Genomic DNA, 12,506 nt, shown 5'->3' with positions numbered 1-12,506 from the left:
TTTTAGATTTGACCTCATTTCTTGTATTTCTCAGCTCACTTGGTCCCAGCTGAAAATATATGTGACATGTTTGGATTGATATGGGTGTCAAGCTAAGCTCTTTGCGGACAGGACTTGAGATTATTTTGTTATTTTGTTTTATTCTTTTGGTAAATGAGTCAATAGTTTTAGCGTTTTCAGGGGACAAGGGTGATGGATTGACTCAGAACTTATGCATAATCCAAGCAACCTATAAGGTGATTGGTGCTTATTTTATTCCCACTAAACCTTGGATAGAAAGAGACCAATAGTTGGATAGAAAAAAATACATATTGACTGATTGCTATAAATATGTTCTGCGAAAACCCGCCGAGATTCTAATGGTACAACAGCACCCGGAAGAAACGTGCGCCTTGTGCAGATTAGCAGTAGCCAGAGCTCCCTCAGGGCTGAAACTGCCAAAACTGCCAAAAGTTACGAGCAGCTGAGATGCAGACGCCCCAACACCATTTTGTCGGGTCACTGGACAATGAAAGGCCCAGAGCCTAGATTCAAACAAGAAAAAAAGGGGTGGCCCCAAAGAACGCGAGGCCCCCAATCGCGCAGATCAAATGCAATTGGAATGCAGGGAAGGAAACGCCGAATCGGCTAATGATGCAGAGGAAAAGCCAGGTCATAAACGCGAAAGCCCTGAAAAGAGACCATGGCATGGGATATCGTATTGAAAGATGGATGGTGGCATGGCCATGGCGAGGATTGTCTGAGTCCATGTGGTGTGATGATGTTTTTCCCCCGCCATCGAAAGAACTTCGATGGTGGTGTTCACAAGACTGATGGAAGACAGCTCACCTGAAGAGGACTCTCAAAAGGGTCCAATGAATGAGGGAGAATGTTACAGGGACAAGACACGTGACGGGTCTTGGAGGAAGCGCCTACGGTATGCGGCTATCTCAGAGGCCACAGTGTTGAAATCTTTCACCTTGTCACGCCGTAAATCGTTGATGATCTCTTTCAGACCAGCGAGATATGCTTCTTTTTCTTCTTCGGTTTGACCCTCTCGGGCAGAGCCCATTTGGACGAGAATCTTGTCGTCTGTCGAGGTTAACGGCTCTGTGGTCAGCATTCGAACAGGGTAGAAAAGACGTGGCAAATGAGTTGGAAGGAAAGGAAGTAGAGGCAGAGACGAAGGCAGTAGAGCAATAAACAGAAAGTAGAAACAGACTAGATAGTGCAATACGCCGGTGGGGGAGCTCAAGGACGAGGTGGGGTGTTGCACGTTGTTCATGTCGACGCACCGCTTAGAGTCATGTCCCGAAGATGCTGAAACTCGCAGGATCGGTCATTACAGACACCCCCGGCTAACTCATATGGACACATGTACTTCATGGAATCGATATTATGACTGTAAGTTAGCGAGCGGTAGCCACTCGGAACGTCTTCGGCATAATGCGGGTGGTAGCGATAAGCCTTGAAAGTTCGCAGTGGGCTGGTGTACGGCGTGAATCTTTGCTTAGAAATGGCGGACGATGCTTCGGTCTGGATAGGGGTTAGTACATGATCAACAGAAACTTCCTGTGAGAAGGGTAGTGTTCGTACGCCAGGAGCGCCAACCTGCAAATCCGACCGAGGTAAGGGGTCTGACACGTCTGACATCTGAGGTGCGCTGGTTAGTTCTTCATCAGCTTGAGTCAAGTCAAATGATGGTGCCGAGACTGCTGTATTTTCTACGAGACCGGAAAGAGCTGGGCTGAATGGAGGAGGGCTGTAACTCGAGCCTTCAGACTGAGCTTCAGTCTCAGGCTCTGGGGGCTCATATCCGTCGGACTCTGCGGACTCCGCAGACATTTCACGCTGAGACTGTTCGCTATGGTGACGTTGAGAAGCGTATTCGTCGGTAGAAGTTGCACTAGGACGGGTGATGGCAGAGGGCGAGCTCCGAGGCGCAGATCGCTCTGAAGAGTCAATCTCCATAGGCTCCGAGGATGACGGCACAATAGCAGAGTCGGCATCGGCTTGCGCTGGCGAACTAGCAGGTTCGTCCTCACTCTCGCTGGACGAATCGGAACTATCACTGCTGCTGTCATCAGATTCCTGCATAGCTGACCCAGCAGAATCGGACTGATAGGAAGCTGATGCCTGTGCGGTGCTATCGATTACACCGTTCGCTACTTCACCAGGATAGGCTTTCTCAAGCGGTTCTTGGGTGACAGCGCTTTCGGCTAGTGTTTCTAGTTGGCCAGGGGCACCAGGGATGGTCGAATCAGGGGCAACTGTCGTGGGTGCAGTCTTCAAGGAATCTGGGAAATGGTTAGCTGAATCGCAAAATTTCCTCAAAAATGGTTGAGAATGAACATGTCCCAGCAAAAAGAAGAGAGAAAAGATAAATGAAACTTTACCTTCTTCAGAAGTGGCTGCGACCACACTGGATGGTCCACCGCATGATGATGCCCCAGAGTCATCCAGGGTGCGAGGTGACTGAGTTCGGCTGGCAGCGAGCTTCGATTTCCGTCGTAGCTCTAGCTCCGCAATCTTGCGGCGCATAGCTTGAATTTCCATATCTTTGAGTCGGATGTCTCCTTGGTCACTGAGACTAGAAGGGGCTTGTGGGGTGGATGTCGAAGCCCGGGTGGCAGGAGGATTTGATTGAACAGGAAGCTTGACGCTGGTCGAGGTCACTATCGGCGCTGGTTCCTGTTCTGGGGTCGAATCCAACTCCATGTTGTCGTCCTCATCATCGCCGTAAAGTGATTCCTCGTCGTCGCTGATTGCAATGATAAGTTTATCGGAAGGGTTGAACCGAGTCGCAGCCGGGTTGAAATGCTTCTTCGGAGGTGCCACTGGCTCATCGAAATCGGAAGCCCGAGGGCGCTTGCGTTGGGATGCTCGAGACACCGGTGTTGAGTCAACGTCGATCACTTGTACCGGCTCAGAAGGAATAGTTTCATGTGGCCCCTGCTCCAATCCAGTCATGAGAAGTCCTGGAAGCCCAGCAGAGCGACGAGATTCAGGTACAGGAGGACGAAGGGGAAGAGGGTGTTGAATAGCTGGCGCCGGAGATTCTAACTGGGTCGGCGGCAGATTTGCCTGAGCCAATTTCTGGGTCTTCAGTAGAGTCTGCTTTTTGAGTTCCTCAATTCGCTGCCTGGCCAACTCCGTCTGAGCTTTGCTCTTCTCCTTTACGAGAGCTTCCTTCTGGGCCGGAGGGGTTTCAACTGGCATTGCAGGAGGGGATTTCGCACTGCCAGTTGGTGAAGTCTCTTTGGATGTTGCTTTCGCAGCTTTCTCAGCCAGCATGCGGGCGATAAGTTCCTTTCGCTCCAGAGGCTTGCCAGATTTTGAAGGAGTGGTGATGGATGGGGTAGAAGGTTGGACTACTGGCAGGTCTGGCTTAGTGGTGCTGTAAGTCTCCTTCGCTATCTTGGCCATCTCAGCTGGTTTGTTGGATCCTAGTTCCTTGGCAGCAACCGTAGACGCGGCGGAGGCCTTCTCATGGGTTGGTGGAGCTTGCCCAGGTGGAATGGTGACCTTGATGCCGACTTCTTCATAAAGGCGTTTCAAGATCACAGGGTCGATACCCTCCGCGACCAATTCATTGTAGCGAATATTATGGGGTGCCAAGCTAAGCAAAGCGCCTTGGGCTTGAATTCGTAGCTGTGCCACCGATTTCTGAGGTGAAGGAGCTGGGACAATTGCAGGCGGGCCCTGTCGCTGAGACTGCATCGCATGATGGACCATGTTTGCATCTGCTGAGACTGACAAAGGAGGGTTGTATGCTGCATGATATTAGTAAGACAGAAGCAAACACGGGGAAGCATGGGGGTGATACGTGACCCACTACTCCTGGCAGACTGTGCGCTAGAAGACATGGTTTCTCCTTCCTCTAGGTCCAAATACTGGCCCGTAGCCTTACGCGCCGGCTGTTGTGACCTTTCATCCGATTCCTCACTAACTTCACCTTCCTCGCGGTGATTATCTGCATGAGCTGGGACGTCTTTCAAAGGCACGGCCGGTGTTGATAGTTGGTGTGAGCCACGTCCGTCCATACCCTGATATGACATGGGGGCATTTGAGGACCCTGTTGGCATTGGGGGATAGCCCATCGGAGGAAACGGCATTGGAGGAAAAGGAGGTGGAAACTGTGAGGCGTCGAAGTGATTGAAGAAGGGGAACGGAGGTGGAACGAATGCTGAGTTTCCAGGGCCATTTGAACCTGGGATTCGCGAGTTCGCGTTGACGCTTGCCATATTATAGTCGAAGGTCGGCCCAGGATTTGTCGCTGGTGGCTGATTCATGTGAGAATAGTCTGAACTGACAGGAAAGTTTGGGGGAATCATCGAGGAATATGCAGGAGGCCATTGTTGGGCATAGTTCGGATGGCCACCGTATGAGGGAGGTTGGTCAGACATGATGATATTGTGCGCAGGGATGAAAGAGATGTATTCTCTACGATTCTGAAGAGCGGAAGGTTGGAGTTGAAGAGAGGTCGCAATTTCAAAGACCAAATCTCATGATGTCTTCAAGGACTAAGCAGGTGGAGATGTACCGGTAGGTCTTCGGGAAAATGATAGGCAAGACTTAAATTTAGGAATCACTGTGAGGGGTGGTAATGATCTGACGGCGAGGTAGAGAGAAGAAAGGGCGACGCGACTGTGGATTCCAGCTCAGAGAATGAGAAAGAGATGGATAAAGGTGTTCAACTCAAGAAGAATTGAGATACGCGGTCTCCTATAAAGTCCAAGCGCCTTTGACAAAAATGATCGAGTATCTCACGTGATATATGCACGGGCCACATGCGATCGGCGGGCGCCCGAGGAACGCAGAGTAAACAAACATCATGGACATTGGGGTGCGTCACTTCGAACATCTTACCTTTTCTTCCAACTTTTTGCCAACTTCACACTTGTCCTAACTGTATTCTACTTGGCTTCTTCTATTTTGAGTTCCTTTTTACACTCACCTCCACTACACTTACAACTAAGATTACGGAAATAATCTTGGCTATGATAACGACAGTTGCGCCCAAATAATGTCCCATTGAACTACAATCGTCATGCTTCCCTCCCAGTTGAATGGCTCGCCTAAGCGTGCCAGTCTTTTTGCACGCCCCTCGCCTTCGCAAGGAACACAATCACCACAGGCGAGGCCCAAATCAACCATTATTACACCATCCCATGGGCTAGAGTCAGCGAGAGGCCATTTGCGCAACTCATCTATGTCACAGTTGTCACCTTCATTGTCACTAAGCGGAAACCGCGAGCGATCGAACTCTGCAAAGAACAGTCCTTCTTCCGGAACATTTGCCCCAAGCTTTATCAAATCCGAGGAACTACGACGGGGAGCGGACCAGATCCGTGGACTCGAAGGAGAAAATGATTTCTCAGGGAACAAATATGTGTGGCTACGAGACCCTCAGAAGGCTTTTCTGCGGGGCCTGGTTCTGGAGGAATCTGAAGGAGGGGGCCTATTGGTGCAAACTGACGATGGCGACGTATGGATGTAATCCCACTACGAAGATAGAATGTGCTGACGCTGGAATAGCAACGAGAAGTAGATGCGGACCAGGTCGACAAAGTTAATCCGGCCAAGTTTGACAAGGCAGATGATATGGCGGAACTCACACACCTGAACGAGGCATCTGTGGTGCATAACCTGCATACCAGATATCAGTCAGATCTAATCTATGTTCGTCACACCCAGAAACATGCAAACCGATCTTAACTGACCTATTGACTGCATAGACTTATTCTGGACTTTTCCTGGTGACGATCAACCCGTACTGCCCCCTGCCAATCTACACCAATGAGTACATCAAAATGTACAAGGGCCGCGGGAGAGAAGAGACCAGACCCCATATTTTTGCTATGGCAGATGAGGCATTCCGAAATCTTGTCGAGGAGGGCCAGAATCAAAGCATCCTTGTAACAGGAGAGTCTGGTGCAGGCAAGACAGAAAATACGAAGAAGGTTATCCAGTACCTCGCTGCTGTCGCCACTTCTGATACGCCTTATGGCCGGTCTGGAGCCAAGCAAATCACCGGTCTTTCGCAACAGATTCTACGGGCCAACCCTATTCTCGAAGCCTTCGGCAACGCCCAAACGGTCCGAAACCACAACTCGTCCCGATTCGGAAAGTTCATTCGCATTGAGTTCTCGCGTGCAGGCCAGATTTCTGGAGCTTGGATCGATTGGTATTTGCTCGAGAAATCAAGAGTCGTCAAGCCTAACCCCAACGAGAGAAACTATCACGTCTTCTATCAGCTTCTCCAGGGTGCAGACCGCAAAACACGCGAGAAGCTTCTTCTAGCGGACCTTCAGATCGAGGATTTTGCCTATACGAAGGATGGAAATGACTCCATCGTCGGCGTTTCGGACCAGGAAGAATGGAACTCATTGCTCGAAGCCTTCCATGTGATGGACTTCGACGAGGAGGATCAGCTTTGTATCCTGCGGACCATCGCTGCTGTCCTGCACCTGGGAAATGTTGGTGTTGCGAAGGCAAGTGTGCGCGCAGACCAGGCAACTCTGGCGCCTGAGGGATACCCTAGCGTGGAAAAGGCTTGCTACCTTCTCGGCATTGATACCGAAGCTTTTGTCAAAGGCCTTCTCCATCCACGTGTTAAGGCCGGCCGAGAATGGGTGGAGAAGGTCCAGACGCCAGACCAGGTCCGCATGGCCCTAGATGCACTCTCAAAGGGTATCTACGAGCGCGGATTTGGAAACCTTGTGGCTAGAATCAACGGCCAGCTTGGTCGCTCGATGGCCAGTGACGACAACTATTTCATTGGGGTCCTTGATATTGCTGGATTTGAGATTTTCGATAACAACAGCTTCGAACAACTCTGCATCAACTACACGAACGAGAAGCTTCAGCAATTCTTCAACCACCATATGTTTGTTCTTGAGCAAGAAGAATATGCGAGGGAGCAGATTGAGTGGCAATTCATCGACTTCGGGAAGGACCTGCAACCAACAATTGACCTCATCGAGATGACCAACCCTATTGGTATTTTCTCCTGCCTCGATGAGGACTGTGTCATGCCTAAGGCTACGGACAAATCGTTCACGGAAAAGCTCCATGGCCTTTGGGACCGGAAGACTCCAAAGTACCGCGCATCTCGTCTCAACCAGGGCTTTATTCTCACCCATTATGCCGCAGAAGTTGAGTACAACACGAGTGATTGGCTTGAGAAGAACAAGGATCCACTGAACGACAATATCACACGCCTCTTGGCCGCATCGAAAGCACCGCACGTAGCACATCTGTTCTCCGACTGTGCAGACTTGGAGGAGGATGGTGGCAACCATCCTCGAAGCCGTGTCAAGAAGGGCTTATTCCGCACAGTCGCCCAAAGGCACAAGGAACAGCTATCTAGTTTGATGGCTCAGCTCCACTCAACGCACCCTCACTTCGTCCGTTGTATCCTGCCCAATCATAAGAAGCGGCCAAAGATGTTGCACGCGCCATTGGTATTAGATCAGCTACGATGCAACGGTGTCCTGGAAGGCATCAGAATTGCTCGTACTGGATTCCCCAACCGCTTGCCATTCACGGAGTTCCGACAGCGTTATGAGGTCCTTTGCCAGAACATGCCGAAGGGCTACCTGGAAGGACAGAGTGTTGCTCGCACTATGCTGGAAAAGCTCGGCATGGATCGGGCTTGGTACCGGGTTGGTCGTACCAAGGTTTTCTTCAGAGCGGGCGTTCTGGCCGATCTAGAAGAGAAACGTGATCAACTCATCCGAACTATCATGTCCAGGTTCCAGTCTGTGGCACGGGGATTTGTACAGCGCCGTATTTCCAATAAGCGACTCTACCGCGCCGAGGCAACTAGGATTATTCAGCAGAATTTCCACGCTTACCTAGAGTTGAAGGGAAGCCCATGGTGGCGCATGTTCTCGAGAATGAAGCCTCTACTGGGCGACACGAGAAATGCGAAGGAAGTAAAAAAACGTGACGACAAAATCCAACAACTCGAAGCCAAGATGAAACAGGATCTTGCTGATCGCAACAAGCTGGACGAAGAACGACGTCGGACTGAGATCGAGATCCAGAAGATACAGCATACTCTGGAGAGTGAACGTGCTCTTGCATTGGACAAGGAAGAGATTTTCAAGCGACTGCAAGACCGAGAAGTGGAGCTCGCCGACAAACTTGCCGGTGCAATCGCCGACCAGGAAGGCCTCGAAGAGCAACTGGATGAATTGGTCGATGCGAAGAGGAGGATCGACGACCAGCTGCAACTTCGCATTACCCAGCTGGAACAGGCTGGTTTGATCATTCAGCAACTCGAGTCAGAAAAGAACAGTCTGCTGTCTCAAGTGAAGGAACTTGAAAGCAAGCTTTCTGAAACGGAGACCCAGTTCTCTGGAAAGAACGGCCAAATCCAAGAGCTCAGCCAGGAGATCAAGATGCTCCAAAGTCACCTCAGCTTGAAGGATCGTAAACTTCAAGACCTCGAAGCTAAACTGTTGAAAACCGACCATGATCTTGAGATGAAGCTCGTAACCACTTCCAAGGAACTCGACAATTCCAAGAAACAAATCCGCGATATCTCTGAAGAGAACAGGTCAATTCGTGATCAGATTTCCGAACTCTCGAGTACTTCTACTGGCTACGAAGAGATGCTTCGCCGAAAAGAGAGCGAGATTGCAGTTCTCCGGAAAGACGTTCAGAAACACGAGGAAGAGAAGAAAAGCGCCGAGTCTGAAAAGGCTTCTCTTTCGTCACGTCATGACAACATGCAATCTAGACTACGTGAGGTACAAGCCGAGCGAGATGCTATGCGCTCTGAACAGACTCAACTTCAACGCGAAGCTGCGGACCTCAAGAACCTGCTTGAGAACAAGAGATCGGAGGATGCCGAGGCTGGAGAGAGCCGGAAGCTCCTAGAGGAGCAGATAAATGGTCTCAAGAGCCAGCTATTCCAGGCTCAAGCCGACCTGAGCCGAGAACGCCAGTCGCGAGATGACGTGCAAATGCTCTCCGAGCACAATCTCGCACAGTTGACTCAGAAATACGAGACGCTCAATGAATCTAAGATTACTATCGAGAAAGAGATGTACATCCAGCAAGATAGTTTGCGTCGCGCTACGGAGGCGCGAGTTGCGGCGGAAACAACAAGGAAGGAATTGCAAAGTGAATTGATCAAGCTCCGCGAGAGGTTCACGGACGCCGAAACTGCCCGCATGAATGCCGAGGCCGAGATTGAACGAAAGATCATGAGCCAGGCGGAAGAGCGCATGACAAGTTCACGTAAAGATCTTGAAGAAAAGGCTCGGCAGCTTGAAGAGGTTGAGACAGAACGATCAAATCTCTCAGGGAGGATTCAAGAGCTCATGCACTCGATATCTGAATCTGACAACTTCCGTCTACGCCATGATCAGCACAAGGAGCGCCTTGAACGAGAGCTTGTGACTCTCAGAGGCAGGCTCACGGCGTCCGAAAACGATAACAGGTCCCTTTTGACTAAGATTCAGCAAAAGAACCTTGACATTGCTCGATCAAACTCGAAAGCCAGTGATAGCAATCGACTCCGTTTGACCAATCTTCAAAAGGAGAAGGCCAGGCTTGACGAGGAGACAAAGAAATTGAGCCGTCAAGTGGAAGACTCACAGGTCATGATTACCTCACTTGAGAAGCAGAAAGAGAAGTTGTCGCTGAGCTTGGAGGATTTGAATCATGAGGTCAATCGCGAACACAAGACTAGCCGCAATGCTGAAAAGGCTGCTTCAGCAGCAAATCTGCAACTAGCAGAAGCTAATCGCAAGCTCGAAACCGAACGACAACTTCGCAATCAGGCTCAAGCTAATACCCGTCAAACCCAGAGTACACTTGATAGAGCGAATAAGGAGATCGAGGACTTGCACCGTCAATTGATCCTATTGCACAAGGTCTTCGAGCCCGAGGCTACCGAACCCACTCAAACCTGGGAAGCTGTTCAACCGCACCTATCCAAGCAAGTTGATCTGGCCCAAGTCCTTGAAACCGTTCAGAGTAAGCTTGGAGTCACCGAGGAGAAGTACGCGAGGGCAGAGAGCCAGCTTGCTGAAATGCGCCGACGCCATGCGGATGAAATGAAGGAGCTCGATACCAAATATTCATTCTCCAAGCGCGCTTTGCTTGAGGAAATCGACCAGAACGAAGTGACCAACAACCGTACTCCGGCCCACCTAAGGAAGAACTCCGAAAATGCTGCCAAGAGATTTTCTAACCCTACTACGCCCAACCGACGCTACAACGTCTTCGAAGCAGCAAACGACTCCGCACGGTCCGACCGAACGGTGGATACACAGGGCTACCAAAGGCGCATGGACACAGCCGCCGAGCTGGAAGAGCTTCAGAATAAGCTTCAGATGACCGAGATGCAAAACAAGCACCTCCAGAGCCAGCTTGGGCGCTCCACTCCCACCGCGGATATCTGGCAGGATGACAGCCCTTCAATTCGTCGCATGCAGCTGCTCGAGCGAGAGAATGGCCGTCTTCACGACCAACTCGACGATTCTTCCAAGAAGGTTTCATCATTGGAGCGGAGCATCCGCTCTGGAGAATTGTCCCTCCGTGATGTTCAGGCTAAATCACACGAAGAACTATACGATTTCATCAACTCGCAAGAGCAATCCAGGCGCTCTCTCCTTAAGGTTCACAATGAGACTATCGCTGAGTTTGGTGATGCCAGAGCCCACTTTGAAAAATTGAAGCGTGCCAGAGCGACGTTGGAGGTTGAACTTCGTGACGCCCGTTCCGAGGCCCAAGAGCTACAGGTTGGCAGAGAACAAGATGCGGTCAGCCGTAACCAACTCCTTCAAGAATTCTCGGATCTCCAGATTCGCCTAGATGCCGAGTCATCGAGGTCAGCTGATCTGGAGTCAAGCCTCATGTTATACAAGAGTCGGTCCGATGAGTACTTCAACAAGCTCGAGCAGGCCGAAATTGCGGTTATGAAGGCTTCACGCGCCGAGCAGTTCGCCAAGTCCCAAGGCCAAGAAGCCGAAGAAACCTGTGCTCAGATTATGTCCGAGCGCAAGGAGATGGATGCACTTGTTGAGGACTTGCAGCGGCAGTCACAGTCCATCGAGGCTCGGATGGAGGACCAAGCTGCAGAGCTTCAAGGTGCCTTGCAGGCCAAACAGCGACTACAGAATGAGCTGGAAGATTATCGCAATCAGCGCGCGATTGATCTCGAGGACAAGGAGACCTCTATGGAACAAACCAGACAAAAGTACCAGAGAGAATTCTCTACCCTGAACAACGAACTTGAGATGGAACGTGAGCGTGTCCTCAATGGCCGTGGAGAGACTTCCCGTCTCCGTGAGGAGTTGGAAGATCTTCGCAGCAAATGGGACAATGAAGTTCTCAATAGCTCAACATGGGCCAAGGAGAAATCTCGCATGGATGTCGTTCTGCAGGATGTCACCAACTCTCGTGACGAAGCTGTCAACGCACACAACGAGGCTCAGAGCAAGGTTGTTTCACTCTTGTCCCAGGTGCGCACTCTTCGGACCTCCATTGAGGACGTCCAGGCAGAACGCGATCTCCTTCTGAAGGACAAGAAGATGCTGGAAGGCCGATTGGCTGAAGCCGGCGAGCGACTTGAGGACCTTGCCAAGGGCGAGAGTCCATCTATGCGAAATGCTGCCAGTATGGACCGTGAGCTTCTTGAGCTCAAGTCCAGAATTGCGCAGCAGGAAGATGTTTCCGCCGCTGCGGTTGGTAAGATGCGCCGCGCGGACGCCCTGGCTACTGAAATGCAGAAGGAGGTCACTGCTGAGCGGGAGGCCAATGCACAACTTTTCAAGGACAAGGCAGCACTCGAGAAGCAGCTGAAGGAGGCCCAACTCCGGTGTGTCGATCTGGAAACCAAAAGCTACTCCTCTGGTAGCCAGGATGTTCGCTTCTTGCATAAGCGAATTAAGGAGGTAAGTTCCAGAAGTTCCATGGTCGTTCCATGCTCCTTTCTTTCTGTGGTTTTCTTACTAACCTGGCCGTTTAGCTTGAAACCCATCTGGAAGACCAGGAGAGCAAGCACAGTTCCGAGCAGCGCTCTCTTCGCAACGTTGATCGCACCGTCAAGGACCTCCAATCCCAGATTGACAGGCGTGATAAGATAAATACCCAGCTGAATGACGATGTCAACAGAGCTCGGGACAAGATTGAACGGCTCCTTCGCAACATTGAGGAGCTCCAACATAACGACTCGGACGCGCAGCTGCTGGCCCGCCGCGCCGAGCGAGACCTCCGCGAAGAGCGTGAGAAAGCATTGCGACTGGAACGCGAGCTGGAGGGCTGGAAGGCCCTGCGCGTTGAGCGGGGCAGTACCATTGGGCGTGGCGCCGTGCCCTTCAGTGATGCCGGAAGCCGCCGCGGGAGTGGTGCCTACGGATCTAATGACATTCCCCAACGGCAACCCAGCAATACTAAGGGCTTTTTGTGAATATGGATGAAGTGATGTTTAGCAGGCTGATCCCTGCTCGGAGTTGTAACAACTATTATGGATGGATGTTCTGTGTTAATGACGTTTATTTGCATTT

General features: G+C 51.0%; 2 protein-coding genes across 2 annotated transcripts; one reads left to right on the top strand and one right to left on the bottom strand.

The window, feature by feature from the left end:
• Positions 1-871: 871 nt before the first annotated feature.
• N7517_009677 (uncharacterized protein) lies at positions 872-4,385 on the bottom strand (the record flags this gene model as incomplete). Its single annotated transcript, XM_056727400.1, has 5 exons — positions 872-1,071; positions 1,275-1,515; positions 1,576-2,276; positions 2,376-3,752; positions 3,815-4,385. The coding sequence occupies 5 exons, from the start codon at positions 4,383-4,385 to the stop codon at positions 872-874; spliced, it is 3,090 nt and encodes a 1,029-aa protein (XP_056575972.1).
• Positions 4,386-5,029: 644 nt separating this feature from the next.
• N7517_009676 (type II myosin) lies at positions 5,030-12,409 on the top strand (the record flags this gene model as incomplete). Its single annotated transcript, XM_056727399.1, has 4 exons — positions 5,030-5,467; positions 5,518-5,661; positions 5,718-11,894; positions 11,969-12,409. The coding sequence occupies 4 exons, from the start codon at positions 5,030-5,032 to the stop codon at positions 12,407-12,409; spliced, it is 7,200 nt and encodes a 2,399-aa protein (XP_056575971.1).
• Between the last annotated feature and the right edge of the window lie 97 nt (positions 12,410-12,506).

This window comes from Penicillium concentricum (genome assembly GCF_028827145.1).
Source record: "Penicillium concentricum strain IBT 3081 chromosome Unknown utg000004l_segment0_segment0, whole genome shotgun sequence".
Taxonomy (NCBI): domain Eukaryota; kingdom Fungi; phylum Ascomycota; class Eurotiomycetes; order Eurotiales; family Aspergillaceae; genus Penicillium; species Penicillium concentricum.
Note: the sequence above shows the minus strand (reverse complement) of the source record. Positions and strands in the feature narration are given on the sequence as shown.